General features: G+C 22.4%; 5 protein-coding genes across 5 annotated transcripts; 2 read left to right on the forward strand and 3 right to left on the reverse strand.

Moving 5' to 3' along the window:
• Window positions 1-3,135: 3,135 nt before the first annotated feature.
• Window positions 3,136-4,593, reverse strand: SRAE_1000052800 (Glycoside hydrolase, family 19, catalytic domain and Lysozyme-like domain-containing protein; the record flags this gene model as incomplete). The annotated part of the gene is made up of 2 exons (XM_024647373.1): window positions 3,136-3,416; window positions 3,471-4,593. 2 exons carry the CDS (start codon window positions 4,591-4,593, stop codon window positions 3,136-3,138), a joined length of 1,404 nt encoding a protein of 467 aa, XP_024501457.1.
• Window positions 4,594-6,760: 2,167 nt separating this feature from the next.
• On the reverse strand, window positions 6,761-7,141 carry SRAE_1000052900 (Alpha crystallin/Heat shock protein family and Alpha crystallin/Hsp20 domain and HSP20-like chaperone domain-containing protein; the record flags this gene model as incomplete). Its single annotated transcript, XM_024647374.1, has 1 exon — window positions 6,761-7,141. One exon carries the CDS (start codon window positions 7,139-7,141, stop codon window positions 6,761-6,763), a length of 381 nt encoding a protein of 126 aa, XP_024501458.1.
• A 2,139-nt stretch (window positions 7,142-9,280) lies between these two features.
• SRAE_1000053000 (Alpha crystallin/Heat shock protein family and Alpha crystallin/Hsp20 domain and HSP20-like chaperone domain-containing protein) lies at window positions 9,281-12,084 on the forward strand (the record flags this gene model as incomplete). The annotated part of the gene is made up of 2 exons (XM_024647376.1): window positions 9,281-9,427; window positions 10,891-12,084. 2 exons carry the CDS (start codon window positions 9,281-9,283, stop codon window positions 12,082-12,084), a joined length of 1,341 nt encoding a protein of 446 aa, XP_024501459.1.
• Window positions 12,085-15,123: 3,039 nt separating this feature from the next.
• Window positions 15,124-16,515, reverse strand: SRAE_1000053100 (RuvB-like 2; the record flags this gene model as incomplete). The annotated part of the gene is made up of 2 exons (XM_024647377.1): window positions 15,124-16,296; window positions 16,342-16,515. 2 exons carry the CDS (start codon window positions 16,513-16,515, stop codon window positions 15,124-15,126), a joined length of 1,347 nt encoding a protein of 448 aa, XP_024501460.1.
• A 2,164-nt stretch (window positions 16,516-18,679) lies between these two features.
• Window positions 18,680-24,768, forward strand: SRAE_1000053200 (Bromodomain and NET domain-containing protein; the record flags this gene model as incomplete). The annotated part of the gene is made up of 9 exons (XM_024647378.1): window positions 18,680-18,730; window positions 19,436-19,448; window positions 19,700-20,014; window positions 20,060-20,220; window positions 20,278-20,544; window positions 20,723-20,842; window positions 20,945-21,014; window positions 21,207-22,799; window positions 24,056-24,768. 9 exons carry the CDS (start codon window positions 18,680-18,682, stop codon window positions 24,766-24,768), a joined length of 3,303 nt encoding a protein of 1,100 aa, XP_024501461.1.
• Between the last annotated feature and the right edge of the window lie 1,385 nt (window positions 24,769-26,153).

Here is a 26,153-nt window from a genome sequence, read left to right on the forward strand (position 1 = left end):
TATTATAGTAAAAGACAATACAAGCTTATGTAAAGTAAAAGAAAAAAAGTTAAGCAATTAATCAAATAAAAAAAAACGAAAAGTATATTATAAGTATAAAAATTATCATCTAATTTCCTTTACATAAATACATACACATATCAACATGAATATATAAGATATATTAATAAATCAAAATACATTCATCCTTTTTAAAATGAACCCTTATCTTTAGTAGAGATATACTTACATCATATATGTTGCACTTTGGGAATAATTTAGAAAAAAATGAAATATATTTTTATATTTATTTTTTTTTCTAAATATAAATTTGTATTTTATAATTATCTTCTCATAAACATACATCATTACTTTTATTCAAAATGATAACGGACTATAAAAACATTTTATTTTTATAGACATACTATTTATATTAAAAATATCATTCTTTATTATATATATTTTTTTTCATATTATTATTTAACCACCTCAATGAATATCTTGGGATACATTACATTTCCAAACATATTAAAAATAATTTTTAAAAGATAAAAATTGTATAACAAATCAATTGATATATATAAAAATTAAATTTAATAAATTTTATCATTACAATATTTATCATATATCTCAATAGAAAATACCACTTAAATAAAATGTAGTTTTTTTTAAACATACCCAATTAAAAAATAAAAATAAAGCTTTTTTTAATTTTCTTTTAAAAAATAACAAATAAAAATTTTTTAAATAAAATCTTTTATTTTATTTCTAATAAACAATACAATGTATTTATTTTATTCATTCTCAAAAAAAAATACTGATTGTAATATTTTTATTTTATATCTTCTAAGGTATTTTAAGAAAATATATAAAATACTGAAAAAATATATATATATATAAAAGATAAAAGGCAATTTATTTAAAAATATTCACAAAGAAATAGACCTTTCTCATATAAAAAAAAGAAAATTAAAATTTTATCTCCATCATTATAAATAAAAAAAAAAAATAATTAATAAAAATATCTTTGATTTTTATTTCTGTTACCATAATAACTTTAAATATATAATATATCTATCTCTCTAAATTAAATAATCTTATAAATATAATATTTTAAAAGACAAATAACAACAATAAAAGGAAATAAAAAAAATAATATTATTTTAAAAAATCTTTTTTTTCAAAAAAACAACTAAGAAACTTCAACATATGGAGCCATACATATATCTTCTTTATTTAGATATCCTTCCACAACTATCATTTTTATCAATGAATAGAAGTAATTTACTCTCAAAAATTATTTATAATATAATAAGAAAAAAAAAAATTGTACTTCTTTATCGATGAAGCTTACAAAAATAAAATATTCTAAATGTACTTTTAATAAAAAATTTATTTTTTCCTTTAAAATATATACATATGAGGGAGTATCATATATAATTTCTAATACCATGAAACATTATTTGAAGCAAAAAAGGAAAAAAAGATTTTTGTTCTAAATTAGGTGAAAAGATATTCCAGTAATAGTTTATATCCTTTTTTTTAATTATTATTAGGATTATGAAAATTATATTATGCTTCATTTCTTAATTTTATATCAATTATTTTATTTTTTAGTAATTACTATTTCTTTTCATTTACTTTGAAGTAACTAATTTTTGTTACAAGAAATTATTTATTTTTGCACTATATATCACTTCAATTATTTATTATTTTAGTTATCAAAATAATTTTCCTTTCTTACATAATATTACGATAAAAAGTATTAGGAAAAAGTTGTTGAAAATGAAGTAATGGTATTCTTTTTGATATTTGAAACCATAATATATTAATATTTTTATCATGTTTGTCTTATTGTTAAGATATTTAAAAATATAAAATGAAATTATTTACCATTTACATTGGTAGATATGTAAATATATTGAAAAAAAAAGTTTTTACTTGATAAAATTAAGTTTACTGATTTTTATTCTATATTTAACAATTTTCATTATATTTTTTTAATAAAATTTTAATGAAGTGATGTTTGAATGAATGTTTTTTTGTGATAACAAAATTAATATGATTAAAAGAAGTATAAAAATATTTAATTAAAGTATATAACTTAGTATTATTTAATCCTCCACAAAGCATTGTAAAAGTATTAAAAATTAAAGGAATAATGTAATTAAAAAAAGTAAATAAAAATACATTTTTTTTAATAAATAAAGACTTTTAATCAATGGGATATATATATATTTAGGATAAGTGTATTTCTATAAAAAATGGTACATCAATCATTATATCCTTATTTAAGATCTTTTATATTTTAAATATCTTTAATTCTTAAATATTTTTTTTTTTATTTTTAATTACTTTAAAGATAATTTTATTGGTAAAAATAAATTGTAAACAGGAATAAAATATAATATCACCTTTACCATATTACTTGTTATTATCAAAGATATTTTGTTTCTTATATAAAAAGATAACAGTATACTTAACTTAAATTTATACTTTTAATAACTTTTTTTTTGATAATACAATTATTATATTATTTTAAATTATAAATAATCTTATTAATATTACTTTTACTTTTTTTTAACATAGAAATACTAATATTATAAGTTTATCTAATATTTTAACAATTAACCAACTAATACATATCATTTACTTGTTAAAATAATAAATAATCTACATAATAAGATAAATTTTTACTAAAACTTACGTCATTCTTATTTGAATAGAATATTTAGATGGTAGGTGTATTCACAGTCCAGTAACCAAATTTATGAATCGTTATAAATATATTATTAAGGTTAAGAATAAAATTGTTTACAAAAAAAAATGCCATTACGTCAAATTTCAGGGAACATGTTTTTTTTGAAAATAATACCTATCATAATAAATGATATATATTTTGTTATATACCACAATTTTTAATACAATATATATATTTATACCTTTATTTATAAAATAACAATAACTATATTTAAAATTCAATTAAATAGAAAGTGATAATGATTGAAAAATAAAATTATTAAAGTTTTTATTATTTTTTTATTTTATTTTTATATGTGTTTAATAATTAAATTTATAAATGAAACTTTATTAAATACAATAAATATAAAACAAATATTGCATAATACTAAAAACAATATTTTAAAAAAAATATTGTTAAACCATATCAGCTTCAGGATTGGGATAACCTAAACAGGCACTTGTTTTATTATTCATACTGTACATTATAGGATTATCATATAAACTTTTGATACATAATTTTCTATTATACTCATTTTGATCAACAAAATTTTTTGGATAATATCTTTCATCAAAATATGGTATTATTCCACCATAAGAAGCAGGTGAACATTGACATGGTTCTTCTTTCCATGTTTGAGACCAATTTGGTTGATATGATATTCCATATTGCATTCTATCAAATGGTTGTACCATGTCTATAATAATAAAAATAATAATTAATTTTTTAATTTATAATATATTATACTTACTTTTACATGATAATGTATCTTCTGGTCCTGTTGGTACATTAAAATATTTACAAAACCATTTAAAAGCTTTTATTCTCCTACTTTCACCTGGACCACCTGGTTCAGATTTATCCTCTCCATTACATTCATTATTAATAATTAAACTTGTGGGACCAAAAATAGCACCAGAATAATTACTTTTTTTATTCAAATCACCAGCATTCCACCTCCCAATAACAATATCATGCATTGATGGTTTTGGTGGTTGGGGTGTCATATAAAACCACATTGATGCCATTATTGAAATTGGAGGATCCATTTTTGTCATAAGAAGATTTGGTTCCTTTAATAAATCTACTGTTATATTAACTGTCTTTAACCATTTTTGAAATTGACCATAATTATAATTATAAGATATTTGAATTGCTCCCCTACCAAAATAACAACCTTTAAAATATTGAATATAATTTAAACCATCAACTTTTTCTTCATTACATGGATAAAAATAATTTAATTCAGGAGTATCAGTACAATATTTTCCACCTTTATTACAAATATCTCCATCAGTTGGCATATATCCTGGTGAGTAAGGCCTTAAAAAACTACTTGTTGGACCACCCTCAAACCAATTATATAAACCACCACGATAAAAACAATCATCAGCTTTCTGTTTTTGAATTGGATCAGAAAGATTTTTTCCAATATAAAAACTAATATCATTCTCACCTGTCTCCTGAATAGCATGAGCAAAAAATGCTGCTACATCTCTTTTTGAATTAATAATACCACTATACTCAGATGGTTCACCATTTAATGTATCATTATCTTTAACATTACCAAATTCAGGAAAATATCTTGCAGCAATAACAAAAGATTCATAACTATATGGAAGACAGGGATGATTACCTACACCAAGATTTGCTTTTGGAAATAAATCATTAAAAATTTCTCTTGTAAACCAGGTTTCTAAATTACTTTTAGGCATATTATTAGGATCAATTGGTTCAGTACAACCTTGTGCTGGTATTGTAGCATAAGGTTTAGTTTTAAGGCATTCTAAAGAATGCCCAATATTAAGAGAAAAAATAAATATCCATAAAAAAAATGATAAAATATTCTTTCTAAAAAGAAAGATAAGAACCATTGTTAGTTGATTAAAAAAAAATTATCGAAAATACAAGTAAGTTAGAAAAAACTTGTATATAAATACTTTTACAAATTTATAAGATAAAATATTAATATAATATAGATAAGATAAAAAAAATAAGGAAATAACTAATGTAAACAATATAAAATATAAAAAAAAGTAGGTAGAAGATAAGGAATAAAAATTTTTTTTAAATAATCTAATCAAATATGTAGTTACTCTTTTTAACAAAAGGTACACATAGATTAAATTTGTCCATTATCAAAAGTAAGAGTTATTTAAGTTAAATATTTGAAAATAATTACCTTTCTCTTTTTAACAAAAGTTTTGTACCATTAATATTAATGGTAGTTTACTCTTTTGTGTATTATTGTCCATATGATATAAGGAAGTTTGAAAAATAAGTCTCGTTTCGTAGAGTATTATAAGATATATTGATTATATTAAGTTAATGGGTTTTTTTTTAAGTTCTTGTTTATAATGGATATGATGAAAAAGGATTTATTATAATATAAATATTTGTATTAAACTTTGTACAAAAGTTTTGATATAAAATCTTTAGAAAGAAATTTATAATAATTATTTATAAATATAAAAACTTTTAAATACATTTAATTAATGATAAAATATATAATATAAAATAGTATAATTTTCTTATTAAAAGTTTTATTAATAATAACAAATGAATGTAAATATACTTTGTTTTGTAAATGTAATTATATCATAATAAACTTTATTATTTATTAGCTTTTTTTAACTTTTTCTACTTGAATATTTAACATAGAAATATTTAATCAAAAAGTTATGTAGAATTTTATTTTATATTAAATGATAAAACAAGAATAAGAATTTAATTAATTTATTTCCAAATCATTAATTTTTTTAATTTGAAATATAAAAAAATTGATATAATATTGTATATATAGTTTCAATTACTAAATTGATGTGTAATTTTAATTACCCTCATATGTAATAATAAATTAGAAACTTTTTTTTAGAAATTTAAAACAAAAATATGTTCATTCAATAGCCCTTGAAAAATGATAAATTTATAATATAATCATCAATATAAAAAAAGTTAAAGTTTAAAAGCTATAATCAATTAAAGTTGAGGCGAAAGTGAGGAATTTTTTTTTAAAAAAATGACATTGGTGATAAAATAAGTTTTTTTAACATATACTTAACGATTCTAGATCAAATTTTTACGAGAAATCCATTAAAGTTATTCTTATCTTTGCAGGATTTCTCATAAACAAAATATGACGATAAATGTGGTTTAAAAAAGTTTTCAAGAACGTACTTGTAACTCAAATCGGTGAGTTGGTATAAATATAAAACATGGTGCTTTGTTTTCTTGAAACTTTTTAAATACAGTTTACATTGAAAATTGTTTTTAATTTTGGTTAATTTTTGAGATACATTGTTTGGTACATTTTTGCGTACAATTCTTTGTGATCGTTTTTTATATCTCAATGATAAGTAGATATTTTAAAAATTATCTGAAGGTTGACCTAGTCTGAAAAGTTACTAAAATACAATTCCGGAATATACTATATTTTTATTATTATTTTTGACAGAGATATATAATGGGTGGAAATTTTTCTAAAATATTCCTTTCTGTTTTTAATATTTTGATTGAAACTTATCTATGATATTAAGATTAGTTTCATTAAATTTCATTTAATAAATTAATTTACAAAACATAATTTAAACTATTTTTAAAGATTCAAAAATTAATTAAAAAATATCTTTGAAATATAACCTTACTTATACTTATATTGTTTTTATACTTTTACTAAATTTTAAATTCTTACAATATATCTGTTAATTTTCATTTGTTGAAGTTTGTTATTCTTAAAGATTGTCAAAAAGAAATATTTAAGTAATACTAATAAAAATCAGAAATTATGTTTTCCACCCAACATTTTCAAATCATACATTGAAATTATCAGAATTTTTTGGATTAAATATTAGTTTTTTAATTATAGTAAATATTTTTTAGAATCTATATTACTTTTATTTTATTATATTATCAAATATATAAAAGAATGATTCTTTAAAATAATAAACTAAAAAAAGTATAATTTAAAAAAAATTTAGTTTAAAAAAAAATGATAAAATTACACTATAAATTTAATTTTCCATCTTTATCCTTAATCATTCTTTATTTTTTTTCTGCTGTTATAATTAAATCTCCATCATTATTAAAAGTATGTTTTAAAGTATTAGGATTGACATTTGGAGGAAGTTTATATGTTCTTGAAAATTTTCTTTCACAAGTGTTACTATCACGTCTCTTTTGATGGTCACAATAAATACTAACCTTATTATCATTAGTAAAAACTGTTATATCTTTTGGATCAAATTCATGACAATCCAAAACTAACTCAAATTTTCCATCATGTTCTTCTGACTTTACAACATCACCAGAATGAGAAGCCAAAGGCCAATCACAAACAATTTGAGTTGAATTATTTTTACTGGTAGGGTTACTTTTTTTTGAATCACTTCCAGCCTTACTCAGATTTCTGTTTTGCTGGCTCATAATAATATAAGTAAAAGTGACAATAATAACAAAATATTTGATCAAAAAATTTTGAACATATTAACAATATTGATAAAATGTTAACTTTATATACAGGAAGATTTTTGTTTATGCTTTTAAAGTAACTTTTTTATTAAGCAATAAAAATTATTTAAAATCTTTGATATCTATTAAATAATATATTTCTTTTAAACAAACGTCTTTTGATCACATATGTTTATCTCATAATGCCATTTAAATTTCTATATGTAATATGTAATATTATTACTACTTTATATAAAAAAAATGATCCATTAAGCTTTGATGCTTTCCTACCAAAAAGTGCATTATAATAAAAAATGAATCATATTTATTATAAATCTACCTAAAAATAGATTAATTTTTTACAATTAAACTATTTTGAAATATATTTATGTTTATAAATTTGTTATAAATTTTACCAAGGTAGTGTTGAAATTGATTACGTAAAATGATAAACCACATTACACTTTAGAGTAAAATAAAAAAATTTCTATTTAGCTCATAAAATTTCCCGAAAAGTGTGATAAATCATTCTTTAATATTTATATATTTTTGTTAAAATGTTAAAAAAAAAAAAAGTTTTCTCATTATTTATTTTTACCTTATTTTTTTTTTGTAAATTGAACAAAATTGAATGATTATTTTTTTTTTATCTCCTGAACCATATGCTAATGTATTTATTTAATATTAAAATAAAATGGAAAAATAATATTTTAAATAGATTATAATTTAATTTATATAAGTAATAAAAATAATATCAATTTATACAAAACTTGAATTATAATAGCATTAAAAAAAATAAAAAGCAATAATTTTTATTAAGGTACATTAACTGTTTTTAATCAATTTTTTTTATATTACTAATCAGTGTTTAAAATAATAAGAAAAGTTATTATGTAAACGATTAATTAGTATTCGTCATCACAATAAATATATATATATATTTGATAGACAAATTTATTTTTAAATACATATTTTACTTTCAATAAATCATATATTTTCTTAAAGAAAGTGCATAATAAAATGTCATCGGTTCTAAAAATTGATAAAACACCAAAGAATAATTGAAAATATGTAATTTTTTTTTTAAATTAATTTTATAATTTTAATAATATAAATTAATCAGTTGATTAAGTATCTAAATAATTTATCAAAAATAAACATATTTTTATTTCATTAAAAATACCAAATGAGTCATCAATAAAAATTCATATTTTTAAAATTTTTTTTTTATGTCACATATAATTTGTTTTATTTATAAATTACATTTTTTAAAAAAATGTATGATTAACGGCGGTTTTTACCTTTTAATCATTACATTTTTATTTATTTATTCAATTACCCAATCTAATTTCACACGTAAATGTTTAGAAATTAGATATTAACATTTTTCTTATCAATGAAAAAAAAATAAACTTTTTTTAAAGTTTAAGTGAAAAGACATAATTTGATCAACAAATACTATAAATATCAACAAAACAATATAAATAAAAATTTAATCTTAGGTACTCTTAAACAAAAAAAGTAAATAATTCTTGTTTTACAAATGTCAATCTTGCATTTTTAATCATAAAAGTATCCTGATAAAAAAAAATTTTTTTACCATGTCTGACACTCGTTTTCTTAAAAAGACATTTATAATATTTATCATTTTGTTGTAATTCAATTTGTTATCTTTTTTTTGTTATTGAAAATTCTTCAATACCAAAGTTATATATGATTATTTAATTTTTATATTATTTATGTAACTATAAAAAGCTTATGACACGCCTTCAACTTATACCTTGTATTTGAATCATCTCTCATACATTTCCTCTCCTCCAATGGATAATTTTGAGTATATAAAGTAAAGAAAAATTTTTATATAAAGTTATATTTTGTACATATGAAGTGAAAATAAATATTTAAATTGTTTTAATATTTCTTTTCATACAGTTACTCTTTACAATTATTAAATACTTTAATACCATATCAAATTTATTTATTTCTTTTTATATTTAATAAAAATTTAGTTTTGAATGATAGGCAAAATAATTTGAAACATAATTTTGTAAATATTATCTAAATATTTATTTTTAGTTGAATAAATAGTGAATTATATTATAAAGATATTATACAATGACTATTGTATCTAGACGCCCTTTTGATGATGATCCATTTTTTGGAGGAGATATCAATAGAGATGATTTTTGGAATAGAAGTTTAATAAAAGATTTTAATGATTGGCCTAAAGATTGGCCAAGACCAGGTGAATTAATGAAAAAAGTAAGTTTTTAATTTATTTTATATAATAATTTATAAAAATTATTATTTTTTTTTTATAAATATATCTAGTTTTTAAGTATTTAACAAAAGTTATAATAAAGATAAAAGCTAATCAAATTTTTATATATAAAAACTTATGGATAATAAAGTAAAAGTATATATATTTTCATAATAGTAATTTTAAATTAAAAACTTTTTAATACAAAAATCTTAAATATTTTGTATATCTACAAAAATGACCTTTAAAAAGTTTTACAAAAACTTTTATACATAAAAATAATATACCAATATATATCCATAATATCATTAAAATTACTTTATCTTTTCAATTTTCATTTCAACTATTAAAATTGAACAAGAATAGATATATATATATGTCTTTTCTTTTTAACATTAAAATAATTACATTCACCTTCCTATATTTTATACAAAAATAAATAAAAATATATAGGTAAATAATAAGTAATTATCTATCTCCCTTTTTTATATATTTCTTTTTAAATCAAACTTTTAGTAATTGGTAGTGAATAAAAATATAAATTATATAACTATTAATCAGCCTCACAATATGATATATATATGTATATATGAACATATTATTTTCAAATGTCCATGTATTTATAGGTATAGATAATATTTTAACATTTTATAAAAGTGATACTCCTTTAATATTTCAATAAAGTTATAACTATATATATTATTATTATTATCAATCACTCATCATTATACCTTTTTCTATATATATACATTATCATTGAATCACTCATATTTATTAATACATATCTCATATATAGGTAATAATACAAAACAATATAGTTAATACTTTAAATATCCCTACAACAAATAAATTTTTATTTAACATTATCATTTAACTCATAAAATATACTTATTATCTATATTAAAAAAAAAATATATTTTTTACATCAATATAATATTTAAAATAGTATATATTTCTCCTCATCATAAATGTTTGATTTCTTTTTTTTTTTCAATTTATTAAAATTTTTATTCATATATCTCTCTATTAAATGAAATTTTTATAAATATAATATTATGAGAAGAAAAGATTTCTTCATCATCTTTTTGATTATATGTAAATAGTATAAAACTTTTTTTTTCCATATATGTTAGAATGTCTCTATAAAAATATATTAAGTTTTTTTTTTTATTCTATTTTATTTTTAAAAATAAAAAAAAATTAGACATGATCATTCTTTTCTTTAGTTGAATGCACATATTTGTTGTCAAAATTCTTTAGAAAAATTTATTTTTTTTTTCTTTTCTTTGTTTGGAAATGGTGATGGTAGAAGAATATATATATATATATATTTATACAATATCATAGTTTTATAAAAATAGATAGAGATAGAAATATTGATGAATGTATTTTAAAAAATTTCTTTACCTTTTTTTTAAATTTTCTTATTTTATTTTTAATAATATTTTATTTTTTTTTATTTTAGTTTCGGTCATCATTTTCCTCAGATTTTGAGTCAACCTGGCCAAGTCATTGGCCATCAATAAATACAGTAATGCCCAGATTCAATAGACATTTATCATCTATATCTCCAAACTGGAGATCTGATCCTTATTGGATTTCAACATATCCAACCTGGGCTGAACCAACATTTAAGGATGGTGTTGATGTATCAGTTAATGTAATTAATAACCAAAATGAATTTACTGTGGATGTTGATGCATATCAATTTAAACCTGAAGAATTGACTGTTAAAACAATGGATGATACATTGATTATTGAAGGCAAACATAGTGATATTAGAGATAATGACAATTATACAAAAATGTATTTTATTAGAAAATATCAATTACCTGAAGAAGTTGATATAACAAGATTAGAATCTTCAATTGATAGAAGAGGTAGACTTATTGTTTCAGCACCAAAATTTACTCATAGACAAAATATTAATTATGGTAGAAATTTACCCATTCAACAAACACCATACAGCCGCTCTAGAGATGAAAGATCTTATGCAACTGATTATAATAAACATTATAAAAGTGATATTCATGAAGGAATGTCTTCTGGCTCTTCGGGATATGGACATAGTCCACCACACTCAAATTATAATAGTCATAGAACACAATCACCTAATAGAAGACCAGATCATCAACAATCAACATATCATGAAAGTTATCATAGAAGAGGAATGTCACATGATAGAAATAATTATGAATCGAGAAATTACTCACCAACTAGGTATTCTCCATCACCAAGGCCATATTCAAATTCTGGATGGAGAAATAATTATCCACCAAACAATGATGGTGGTAGTTCAAAGGAAACCTATGAAAGAAATACACGTTATCGTGAAGAAACATTTTCTTCCACAAATTCTAATCCAAAATTTACTCCTGAACCTATTATTAATACTGGAGGAGGATATGTAAGAGAAAGAAATATTCCTGTAAGATTTGAGGGTGACTCAAGTAATATACATAATCTTAGAAAAACTAGAAGTGGTCTAACTGATGAGGATATTTCACATGGTCTCAAGAATTCTGGACATAAAGAACAATACCAACATCAATATGAAAGAAGAGATAGTAATCAAAGTAGTACTAATTCTGCTTCAAGAAGTAAATCAGCTTCCAGAATGTATCAATCCTCTAAATATTCAGTCAAAGAAGGATATTAAAAAAAATCAGTTTTTTTTTGAAAAAGAAATGTTTGATTACAATGAAAAAAAAAACACAATTAAGTGATTATTTTTTTTATAATAAATAAAAATAAAACAAGAAAAAAAAAACTTTTTGTAATAATCTTTAAAAGATATATATAGTGTTTTTTAAATTTTAGTAAATTTTGAATAAAAGGAAATCTAAATACTTAATATTCATGTTTTTTTAAATAGAATAGAAACTTGTTTTTATCATATAATTTAATTTGTAATTATTTTATAGAAAATTTTGTAACAAATGATATGTAGGTGTTTAAAGAAAAACCATGAATTTTATTAAAAGTTATCAATAATATTTAATAATGATGTGTTTATAGTTTTAATTAAAAATGTGTTATTTTCTAATTTTGCACTTATCATACAAATTAAAATATCAAAATTTTAATTAGTTTTAATTTAAATAATTTATGATACTTTTTATGATGTTTGTTCAATCTCAAGATAATTTATAACTTTGTATTACTTTTTGAATTCTTAATTAATACTCCAGGTAATCGGAGAAATTATTATTATTTATATAATAAGTTCCTACCAAAATAAATAATATTTTTTTTGTGAAAAGAAATATATTATAAAATATTAATTTAAATTTATTTTTTATATAACATTTAAAAATTAGAAAATTAATATACTAAATCATATCATTTAATCATAACAAAAATATACAAATAATTTTTAGTAAATATCAACATTTTAAAAATTTATAAAAAAAATAATATATAAAAGTCAAAAATATATATAGAAACAAAAATACATATTAAAAAAAAATATAAATATATGTATGCAAAATAATAATAAATAAACAATAAGATAATTATATGTCAATTAATTATTTTATCATAAAAAATGTAATAAAAAAAAATATTAATTAAAATTATTACAAATTTAAAATAATAAAGAATAAAAACCAATCTATCTTTAAGAAAACATTAACATCTTTAACCTTTTTTAAAAAAAAAGAAACAACATTTTTTAACTAAAAATATTAAGAGATACCTAATCTTTTCTAGCAACAAACTACATACATACACACCTATACATCATATATACATATATTTAAAATATAAATTTACATGATAACAATATTTTTATCATTATCACTTCTCTAATTATTTATATATAATTTATAATCCAATTGTTAAAAGGCAAAATAAATATGCATATAAGAAAAGGTAAAAAAATTTTATTTTTTTTTTTATCTATATATTATATAAATATTTTTAAAACAATATATATATATATATATATATATACATATATATAATTTAAATTTTTTACTATTTTTGACAAAAAAATATACACATAATATTTTCATATTCTCTCATTTTTGTTGCCTTCCTACATATCTTCTTCTCTTTTTCCTTTCTCTTTCTATTTTTTTTTTAGTTTATATTTAATTATATTTTATTTATAAAAGATAAAAAGGACAATTTTTTTATCCTATATATACATTTTATGTATATATATTTTTTTTCTTTTTGATTCTATATTATCATGAGTTTGGTATATCAATTTTCATTTTTCCTTGTTTGTTTGTACTTTTTTTTTTTAATTTTATCAAAATATTGTTATGCTAACCTTTTTTGTTAGTTGTTTTTTGTAATGAGGTGATAAAAATTTCTTTTTCTAGACTTATTATACTATTATTATTATTTATTTTACTATGTTGTATGTTTAACTGTACTTTAGAACTATGTATATTTTTTATTGTATATAAAATAATAATAATAATAATAATATATATATATATTTTTGGCATTCAATGTTTTTTATTATATTGTATAGATAGTAAATCAATTAACGTAAAACAGTTTGATAAAAAATAATAATATTTATTAAAGAAATAATAATTATCGTTATATCTTCAATAGTTAATAATATGATCAACTTTATATTTTCATCATTAAAATAGAAATTTTTTAAACTCACTTTTTTTTCAGGTATTCAAGAACTTTATCAAATTTTACTATATTCATTTTTACCTCTTTATTATCTTATATAAAAAACAAAAGTAATAGATAAAAAAAAAGTTTTTTTTTTTCTAAAATTCCACTTCTTTATCCAACTATTGCTAATGATAAAAACTAAAAAAAATGAGAGAATAGTAGGATAAGAAATAATAAATTTTTATTGAATGTGAAAACTATTTTATTAGTAATATTTTGTAATAAAAAGATATATGCCAAAAAGAAGCTTCCACAATCATATTATTCTTTTTCTATGACTTTGAACTTTTATTTAAATAGCTTATGGCCTATCGTTACTTTTTTATAAAAAAAATTAAATGAGATTTGTTGGTATTTTTCAAAAATACATACTTTATACTTGAGAATGATAGTGTGAAAAATGTGTTGAATATAAATATAGCAATTATATATTCTAATCCTAAAATATAAGTATTTTGTAGATAAATAATAAATGGAATTTATATAATTAATATTTTATAAAAAAAAATAAACTTATAATCACTTTTTTATTTCCTATTTTAAAAATTTTCAAAAACAGTAGATGGTAAAGAATTTATTATGTAAAATTTCACTAATATTAAACTATTTCTCATATGATATGATAGGAAATCTAATACTGATTATCAGTTTGCAATTTTATTATTAAATAGTAAAAAAGTATTAGTGAGTGTATTGAAATCTCAAACATTTAAATTTATATTTTCTACACTCCGGTAAACATTGTAAACTCATTAATTATAGATAAAGTGCTTATTAAAAAACTTTTGTACTGTGAAACAAATAATATATATTAAACAGATAATTGGACATATATAAAATAAAATTATTAGTATTGGGTAACTTTAAACAAGTATATATAAATTGATACATTTTTTTAATTCTTATTAATTTATGAAAAAGTTTATTTTTTGTTAGAATTAAGTAAATAATCAAAGTAACAAATTTTTACAATATTTATTTTTATTTCATTTAATGTTCATCCGGCTTGTACTTTATGAGATCTAACAGAATCCCATTCAATTTTCTTTCCTTATTCATTTATGTATTCACTAGCACGTCCAATTAAAGTAGAAGCACTTCTTTCAGGATCAATAAACAAAGTGAAAGCTCTGGTTAAAGCATCCTTGGATAACTTTTCTTCCTTTATCTTTTTACTCAATTGACTTGCTAAAGTAATAACATTAATTGCATAACGAAGACTATTCTTGGCACATATTGTTCTAAGAATTTTATCAACACCTTCACCACTCATATCAATATCATCTGTTTTTGCCTTCAACATAACAATACTTACTTTTTCGTCACGATTATATTCTTCAGTTCTAATAATTAGACAACGGTCTAGCAAATCTGTTGGTAAACAATGAGGACCAGTTATATTACTTCCTTTAACCAAACCATGTTTTCTATTGGTAGCCATAATTAATATTGGAGCATTTTCTGTTTCTAAACAACAATTAATAAATGAGAAACATTCAAGATCAAGAGTATGAGCTTCATCAATAAATAAGACACCAGGAATAATATCAGCTTTCTTCTCCTCTTTCCATTCATTAACTTTTTTAGTTATTTGTTTCCTCACTTCATCGCTTATTTCACCTGTATCACCACTAAATATTGACATGTAACCACCTTTAGAAGAATTAAGTGCATCGATTTCGTGTAATGACAATTTATGAACAGTTTCTTTTTTTGTTTGAATCTCTCCACTGGGGCATTGAACAAAACGGAACTGCGATCCAACAGCATCATAATCACCTTGATGAGTATAAGATCTTCCAAGTTTTGTTACAGTTCCATTAGATTTGTCAATCATTATTACATCACCAACAACAACATTTTCTTTAAACAATGATTCAGCCATCTTTGATCCCAATTTATATTCACTCTCCATATCTGTTGTCTTCAAAGATATTGTTCCAGTTTTGTCACCTATACCATTTGCTGGTCTTTCAATTATTAGTGCTGTTACTTCACCCTGTAAAACTTCTGCTTCTTCTTTTATATGTACCGCAATTGCTTTACGAAATGATTGCATTAAGAATTCTGTTTTCCTCATAGACATTGAATAGACTTCAGATCCTGTTATTGATACAAATGGTACATCCTCTGATATTGAAGCAGATATACCCTTTGCAAGAGCTGTTTTTCCAGATCCTGGTTCACCTGTTATAAGTATTGACCTCCCAGCTATTTTTCCTTGCTACAAAAACTATATTATTATTACTGTAAAACAACTTAAGCATACCTTAATCATTTGAACAATAAGTCCTGCTGCACGACGAGCTTTCATCTGCCCAACCAAACCATCACCTTCTTTTAATGGTTCCAAATTAGGTAATAATCCAAGTCCTTTAATATGAGAATGAGTACCAAGACGTTCAATTCTTGTTACATCTCTAACAACAATATCACCAGACATTTCTATATTATTTTAAGAAGACAAAACAATTCAATGAATATACAAACAAAAATTAAACGAAAAACTTTTAGCAATTTTTTTATTAAAACAAAAAATTAAAATTAATACTCAAATAGTTGAAATTATATTTTGCCCAAAAAAATGCGTTGGTAAAAAGTCCATCGAATATTCCATACAAGATCCATTCCTTAATATTACCCCCTCTTTTGTAAAATAGTATCCCTTTTTCATCTTATTTTTGACACAATCCACCACATCTCTCTTTATGTATCTTCATCACAATCTACATACACATAAAGTTAGCCGCAGTCTAATGATAATAATAATCATAATCAGGAAAATTTTTAATACAAATACTATATATCTACTCTAAAACTCCAGGCTGTTTGTTAATACAATATGTTATATTATAAATATCATTCAATCACTATTTCTTTGTAACTATCGTCCCCTTGTTGATGGTATATATTTATGTATGTATGTATGTATGTACATATTAATATGTATGTAAGTGTAAATATGCATTTAAAAAGTAACTTTTATTGGAAAGTAGAAAAAAAAAATTGATAAAAAAAAGGAAATTCTTTCCCTAAAATATACATAAAAATAATTTTTTTATCTTTTTATTGCGTTTCTCACATGTATCTATCTTTTTATCTTTAAAGCAAGTGTTCTTTTAATTATTATATATATGTATATACATTTTAGTGTGTGGTTATAAACATTTTGAAATATTTTGTTCTCTACCATATATTAATAGTAGTGATAAAAACTTTATACTCTCCATCTATTATTTTAGTTTTTGTGTGGTGATCTTTGACTTTTTAACATGATTCTCAGGCGGTGTATGTATGAATGTATATAGCCATACAGCTTAACTGGACACTGAAAAATAGAAATTAATATGTTTTATTTTCTAATTTTACACTTCCATCCATAATAATTTTGTATATTTTTATATATATATATATAACGACAATGAAAATACTTAGTGTGTGTATATGCATATATGTCTCTATATATATATATATATATATAATCTTTCTATTTTCTGAAAGAGAAAGAAATTTTTGTTAATAACATAGTGTTGTAGATGTATATAACATTTTATCAAAAATAATATTCTCTAACATCTCTGGGTGTAGTTATCTTTTATTTATATTAATACTAACTTATCAATAAACTTTTTTTCTTTTTCTTTGTATAATTTTAATGATAATATATGTCTGTACATCTGGCGATATTAGTACAACCTATAGAGGCGTCCCTTGATATAATGCCAACCAATAGTCTCATTTCTAACTAAATATTTGTCATTCATTGATATTGTGTTGTTGTATACAACATATATCACATTTGAACACACACTATAGACTCTCTAACCATCAAATATATATCATCTATTTTTATGATAGATATCATGTATGTTGATCGATATATAGAAATAATAGTATGAACAAATTTAGAACTATACATATTAAACCTTTTTATTTATTTTTTTTATTATCAAGAAAATATGATTAAGTATATATGTAGCAGAGTTTTATATATATAATCTTATTATATAACATTTTTTTTAACATTAATCTAAATAATATATATAAGGAAATTTATGGAAGTATATATCATTTATATATAAAATAATATACAAAGATTTATCAAAAATATATATGATACAACCTTAATTATGCAAGTCTCAAAAGCACCAACATTTTTATGATATAGTACCAGAGCTGCTTGTATTATATAGTGTGTCTCGTTGTTATAATAACATTGCCATACTTTGCGTGCACAGAGGGTTTTTGTCGTACGCTAGATATATATATATATAAAAATATATAACATAATATGTGTATGTCTCTCTTCTCTCTCTTAATATATACACAACATTAATTTTCTTTGAGATCCTTAACAAAATCTTTATAGGAAAGCTATATGTATAATAAGTATAAAATTCTACCTTCAAAATATGTTTCTTTTTTTCCTCCACATTTCTTTCTCTTTTGTATCTTATCATATGACACTTTTTTGATAAAAAAATTTATTATACTTTTAAGTCATGATTATAAGAGATATATTTTCAAAAATATGTGACAAAAAAAGATTATAAAGATGTATAAATTAAATAAGGACACAAAAGAAAAGCTTCTAAAAACATTATTATATGTATCAAGGTAGTTTGAGAACATATATGTATTTTCATATTCTTAATAACGTATGAAAAATTTGAATATAATTTTATATTTAAGATAATTAAGAATCAAAGATATATCTATATATGCGCATCGTAATGTATATATAATATACATATTAAGGCAAAAAAAATCATCAAACCTATTTCTATATATATGTACATAATTCTGTCATTATCTTTTTTCATTGAAGTATCCTATTTTAATTTTTGAATCCATTTTACCAAAACATGCGTATATATATTTTTTAACGATAAATAAAATTTTAGTATGTGGAAGTTGTAGTATACATATAGAATTCTTTCTTAGCCCTTCCAATCTCTCTCTTAATTGACGACGACGACGACTCTACGACGACAATTATATATAATAGAAAGTATAAACGTATATATTTAATATGCATATATATTAAAAGATACATACTAACTACATATGTCTATTTCAGTGAAAATATATAATCTCCCATTTCTTTTTTTCTCTATAAATATTGCTGCCGCTTTATATGTATCTGTTCTGACAATAATTTAATTTTTTTTTTTTTTTTCGCTGTCGCCGTTGTCGTACATATTTACTACGAAATAAACGTCACGTTATTATGATGTTACTTATTGTGTTGCATACGCTCTATGTATATGTAATTCCAACTGCGCTCTTACCACTACAAGTGTTAAAGTATCATTGTGGCGCATTCTTTTCCCGCCAAATTTTAAAATGTCCTTCTTGTGTAGCTTGTTTTTCCAGGTAATGTGTGTTGATCAAAGCTTGATATCATCCTAGTTCGCGCCTTAATTATCCTTATCGTCGTTACTGTTAGCTTGTATTATGTTTATACCTAATTAGACTTTTTTAAATGTTACATCGTACGAAAGAAATTTGAAGCCTTTCGACCTTTAGAATGATGCCGTTTGATAATTGTTGTGTTTCCAACTGTTTTATTTTTTTTAATTAATTTGCATTATTTTTAACTAATATATAATGTCGTTTTTTTTTAGAGATGTTACAGAATAGTCCATCAGCGTCAACAGTCTCAAATATAATTGGATCTGAAGACGCATCTGTACTCACAACTATAGATATTCCACCAGGAAGTCTTGCAGAATCGGTTACATCATCTGTTTCTGGAGAACATCATAACGTTGAAGAAGTATCTTCTCATACTCACTCAGCACAAAGTGGTAGTGAAGATCAAAAACAATCAAATCAATCTGGAGAGAACATGGCTCCAACTTTTCAAAATATATTTACTCCTTCAAAAAATAATAAATCAGGATCTGTTACAGTTGATGATATTGCTACAAAACTAACGGGTACAGTAAACAATTTATCATCTTCTAACGATTCGGGGTTTGTAGCTCCCTTTCAGTCATCGTCGTCAAGTAATACTCAAAAAGAGGAGCATACAGACACACCATTAATTAAATCTGAAGATAGGCCTTCACCACCTCAAAATAAAATTGAAGAATGTAAAGTTGATCGTATGGTACTTACTGGTGGTTTTGCATCACCTAAACAGGTAAAATACTAACATATTTAGATTGTAGTTTATTAATATTTTTTTTTATTTATTTAGACTCCAGTAAATGGTATTGTACAGCCAAGAGTAATTCCTCCACCTGGCAAAAAAACGAGGAATACAAATCAACTTGTTTTCGTACAAAATTTTATTTTAAAACCAATTTTAAAAATGAAACCAGCATGGCCTTTTATAAAGCCTGTTGATACAAAAAGGTTAAATATACCAGACTATCACACAATTATTGAGAGACCTATGGATCTCAATACAATAGATAAACGTTTGAAAAGCACTTATTATACAGGGTCCACAGAATGTTTACATGTAAGTTATATTACTGTTTTAAATTTTTTTTTTTGTTATCTTGGGTGATATTAACTGGGAAAAAACTATTACTAACATATTATGTGATGTCTGATATGTGCTCTAATTAGTTTATTTTTGCTTTTTAAACCATGTACCTTGTTTAATATAATCCGATAATATTCTTATTTTATTGCAGGATTTTAAACAAATATTTGATAATTGCTTTCGATACAACCATCCATCGTATGCTGTCTTTAAAATGGCAAAAGAGCTGGAGGAATTTGTAAATGCTAAAGTTGCTGAAATGCCTCAACCTGTAAGTTTTTTTGATACATTTTTTGTGTTTAGTATAGTAATTTACTATATTTTTTTTATATTATTGCATAAGCTTTAATTTTATTAATAATTATATTTTTAGGAAGTTGAAGAAGAAGTTAGTAATACAAAAAAAGGAGGTAGCAAAAAGGTTAAAACTTCTGCTGCTCGAGGTACTGTTGATTTGTCTGAATCAGAGACTGTGAGAGTCCTTAGTATGTTCCATAACTGTATCAAAGGTGTTGTCTCTGATTCCTTATAAAATTTATTATAAGATCTTGTAACATATTTTACAAGTTATTACCATGATAGAAAAAAAAAATAAAAAATTTATTCTTTATCTGATTTTAATTTAATTTTTTTAGCAAGTCGTGAGAGTACTACAATTTCTGAGGTTGGAGCGTCGAGTAGTAACGGTATAGGTTCTAAAGGTATTAAAAGAAAAATAGATGATACAGGGAGGCAGCCACGTGCTAAGAAACCCCCAACAATTGAGTTTGATAAATTGGAACCACGTTATAAAGGAAAGTACAATGAACAAATGAAATTTCTATCAAAATTGTTAGTTGATTTGAATTCTAAGAAATATTATGACATTGTGCATCCTTTTTACACTCCTGTGGATGCTGAAATGTTACAAATTTATGATTACTACAATGTAATTAAGAATCCAATGGATCTCCAAACAATGAAAAGAAAATTAGAAGCTCGCCAATACCTCAACCCACAAGAATTTAAAGACGATTTTTATTTAATGCTAGACAATTGTTTTAAATATAATCCTCCACATGATCAAGTTCATCAACTCGGTAAGAGACTTCAAATTCTTTTTGAAGAGAAGTGGAAAGCGTTACCATCTGATACTCCTGCTGCTAAGGTCTCTGAGTCTCATTCAACTTCAGCAAATTATAATGGAATTTTACCTATGCCTCACTTGATGCCAGCTGTGACTACACCTATATCTCATACAAAAACCGCTGGACTAAGCGAAGAACATTTAGAAATGATTATAACAAGCATTCAACAACAGACGCTTGCCTTGCAATCTATTATGACGGAAATGACTGCTTTTTCACAAAGACTTATCAATCTTAAAATGGAAAGGAATATGGCAAAAATGAATCATGGCAATGTACCTCCAATACCAATGGAAATCTCAACTGATTTTGCTGCACTTATGGCTAACTTCCAAAGAAACCATGTTATTCCACCAATATTTGACACTCCTTCAATTGCACAACCTATATTATCATCCGGTCCTCCACCCAAGAAATCAAAATCTTCTAAAAAGAATATTGCTCCAGCTAAACCTATAACACCAGAAGTAGTTATATCACAGCAACACTCAGTTAAATCAGAATGTGGAGATGTTAAACCGCCAATACCAACATCTCAAGGAACACCTGTTAGTAAACGGGGTAGAAAACCAGGTTCAAAAAATAAACCAAAACTTAGTCCACTTTCTGCTGCACGTCAAGAATATAACTTTAATTCAGATGATGAGAATAGTAGTTTACCTATGTCATATGAAGAGAAAAGACAACTATCGTTAGACATAAATAAATTACCTGGTGAAAGTTTAAGTCGAGTAATAAATATTATAGAAGCACGTGAAAAGATTGGTGATGTTAATCCTGATGAAATAGAGATTGACTTTGAAATTCTCCAACCTAAAACGTTGCGTGAATTGGAGGCATTTGTCGCATATTGTTTAAAGCGTAAGGTACGTAGACCACCTATTAAAGATACCGCTGAAATTGAAAAACAAGAAAAAGATATAAAAGAAAAAATTGAAAGATTAGAATCCTCAGAGACTAGTAATACATATGCTAATGGTGGAAACTCTACAGATGCCAAAGTGCCTAAAGGAGAGGCTGTTGAAAGTTCTAGCGAGTCGGATTCATCAGATTCGTCTAGCGACGAGGAATCATCAGATGACTCTAGTGATAGCGAATCAGGTGAGTAAAAAAGTACTCATAACATTTTTTCTTTTTTTTTGTTTGTTATTAAGAGAAAAGTAATATTTACTGTTAAGGTTTAAAATTTAAATATTTTATCTTAAGAGTGTAATATATTTAATTAATTTCTTTTCATATTATCCTTTTTTATAACTGGGTACCCGTGAGTGCTCTTCAACTGCTTTCTCAATCATTATACATATACCAGACAAAAAGAAGTTCATAGATATTTTATCATTCTGATTAGCAATATTATGATATAGATAGTTTTACAATTCATAAATAGTTTAAGTATAATGCTTGTTATTTACCTTTTAATCTTTTTCCTAAATTATGTATAATTATACAACGAAAAAACAACAGTTAGCAAAAACATCATAAGCATTATTCCTTTTTAATATATATATGTAAATTAATTTTTGGGGTAGTGAGAAGTGGAGCACTTATGGGCATTTCTCAGATGATGGATTTGCTTCAATGAGTTTCTCCATTTATATTATTGTCATATTTATTATTGTAATTAATATTATTATCATCATTTTTGATTGATCATTTATATTTATGCATTTTTTTTATATTGTACTGAAAATATCATTTTTTTTTGTGTTTTTATTAAAAAACAAAAAAAATTATTCATAAATATATAGCGGTGATATCTCCAAGACATTCCTTTTTTTTTTCATTAATATTGTATATAATTATTATTAATTTCTTTCTTTTTTTTATCGTTTTTTTTAGAAAATGTATAAAATACATTATATATATAAAATAATAGGCATTAATTTTTTTTTGTTTTTACAAAATATATTATTATTATTATAAATGTAAAGAATTTCTCTTTTTTTGTTGTTTCCTGGAAATGTAATTTTGAAATTTATTTATATTATTAATAATAAAAAAATTAAATTAATACTATACTTTTTTTTTTATATTTTTCTTTTCTTCCTAAATTTTTTTCCTGTTTATGTTGTAAATAGAAGGCAAGTAATGTTTAATGGGTTGTCTGTATGTTTTTTCTTTCAAGTTTCTGGTGCGATAAATGATAATTATGATTGAGAAAGCAGCTGTTGTATAGAGAGAGGGAGAGTTATAAAAGTGAGTGATAATGGAATAATTTATTATATATATATAGGTATGTATAATATTTTATTAATGTTTTATTTTCTTTGAAAATAATAATGTAGCGTACTTTTTCATGATGTGTTTTTGAATAATTTCTTCTTATCCTCAAAATTAATAATGATTTTTATTTCTAGAAGAAGAAAGCAAAAAAGAATCAACAACCTCAGATAAAAAACCATCTGGTGATTCAGATCACCCTTCTGTAACTACATTTTATAAAAATATAATTCATCCTGGAGCAGGTCCAATATACCAAAGTAAGGAAAAACTTCCAGAAAAAAGTAATATCGGTGTATCAGTGTTGGATGTGTTAAATATTCCAACAAATGAAAATTCAAATAAAATTGTTGATAGTAGTAATAATGGTTCAAAAAATAATAGTGGTAATGTTAAATCAGAACCATTTACTCAAGGAGAAAATAAAGTTTTTAGTAATGTTATTAAAGATATCATGTCTAAACAGTTAAATAAAAGAAGTAAAAATGCTCCATTTAAATCACAAATGGAAGTTAATAATAGTAGTAATAGTAGTTTTATCAATCAATTGAGAAATTCAAATTCTCCTATTACACCAAATACCATTTCACCAGTGCCAATTGCTGCTGCAGGTGGTCATCATCATCCACCTACCTCTTCTTCCTCTTCCTCATCTTTTACTGTTCCTCCTGGAGGAGATTACCATTCTTCTCATACTTCATCATCCTCTCTTCAACAATTAAATTCCAGAGATCTTGATAAGATAAATGAAATGAAGGAACGTGAAAGAAGAAAGAGAGCTGAAAAACTTGCTGCAACAAAAATTAGTGAACAATTAGAATTAATGAGTGATTTTGAAAGTTGCCTCTAATTTTTATATTAATATTATTTTATTTTTTTCATCAAAAAAACAATATTGTTATTGTTTGTTATTAATATTATTATTTTAACTAACAAACTAAATTTTTATGCCTATTCATGTGTCCTTTGTTTATTAATTGTATACAAAAATTTTCCCATAACTTTCTATTTTCTCTTTTTTTTGAAATTTATATTATATAGTTATTTTCTTTGTATTTTTAATAATTGTACTATGAAAATTCATATGCTATTTCTCGGTTTTTATTAGAACATATTAATTAAATAAAGTTGATTTTTGGTGGATTTATTTTATTATGTAAAAAATATTTTTTTATTTTCAAAATAATAAAACATGTTAAAATATTTATAGTAAACCTGTAAAAATTTTCTCCATAATTTTAAAATTAATAAAAAATTTTTTTTACAGACTAATGTAAACTTATATAAATTTTTTATGATGTCTAGTTAAATGTCAAACTGGATCTACAATTTACTGGAAATCATTTATATGAATCTTCAGGAACTATTTTGAATGAAGCAATTTTTATATGAAAGCGTGAGTTATTTTTTTATTTCAAGAGTTATTTTTTCTTTATTTTGTTATACTTACATATATTATTTATTTGTACTTGATTATTTTTAAAATAAATTATACTACTATTTTTTTTAGTTAATTTTTATTTTAAAATTCAATTATAATAATTTTTTAAATTTTATATTTACAAAAAAAAATATTTTTCAAACTTATTTTTATTTTAAAGGTTTTTGCAAGAAAGAGGAACCATAAAAAGTCTTGTACATATGCTTTAATTTCATATTATTTTTCCTATAAGTTTACGTGTCGCCAATCTTTATTTACATTTATTTCCTATCACTCTTCAAAATTTTAGATTTTATTTATCTATTCATATGTATATATCCATGATTAAACAAAAAAAAAACATAACTACGCTATCGACAAAGAGTAACCTTTTAATCTTTCTCTATCATTTATTAATATATGAAAAATGTTAACATATTCTACCATTAAAACAATATAAGATTTCAAAAAGGCTAATTTAATGTTCAATACTTTACTTCCAAATATACATACTTTCCCAATACACTTGTCTTGTTGGAATATATCGTATTGTCAAGTATAGTCTTTACTACTTTTTCATATTATAATACAAAATAAAACTTTAACCAAAAATATTGTTTATTCTTATATTATTATTAAGAATTATTAAAAATAAAAACTATATCTACAAATTATTATTTATTGTCTTTCGATTCCTTTTTATTTACCCTGTAATAACCTAATAATAAGTAAAAAATATATATCTATAAAGAATTACATTTTTTTTCAGAAATTAAATATTTTATTTTAATTAATTAACCAAATATAATAAAATC

Source organism: Strongyloides ratti (genome assembly GCF_001040885.1).
Source record: "Strongyloides ratti genome assembly S_ratti_ED321, chromosome : 1".
Classification (NCBI taxonomy): Eukaryota; Metazoa; Nematoda; class Chromadorea; order Rhabditida; family Strongyloididae; genus Strongyloides; species Strongyloides ratti.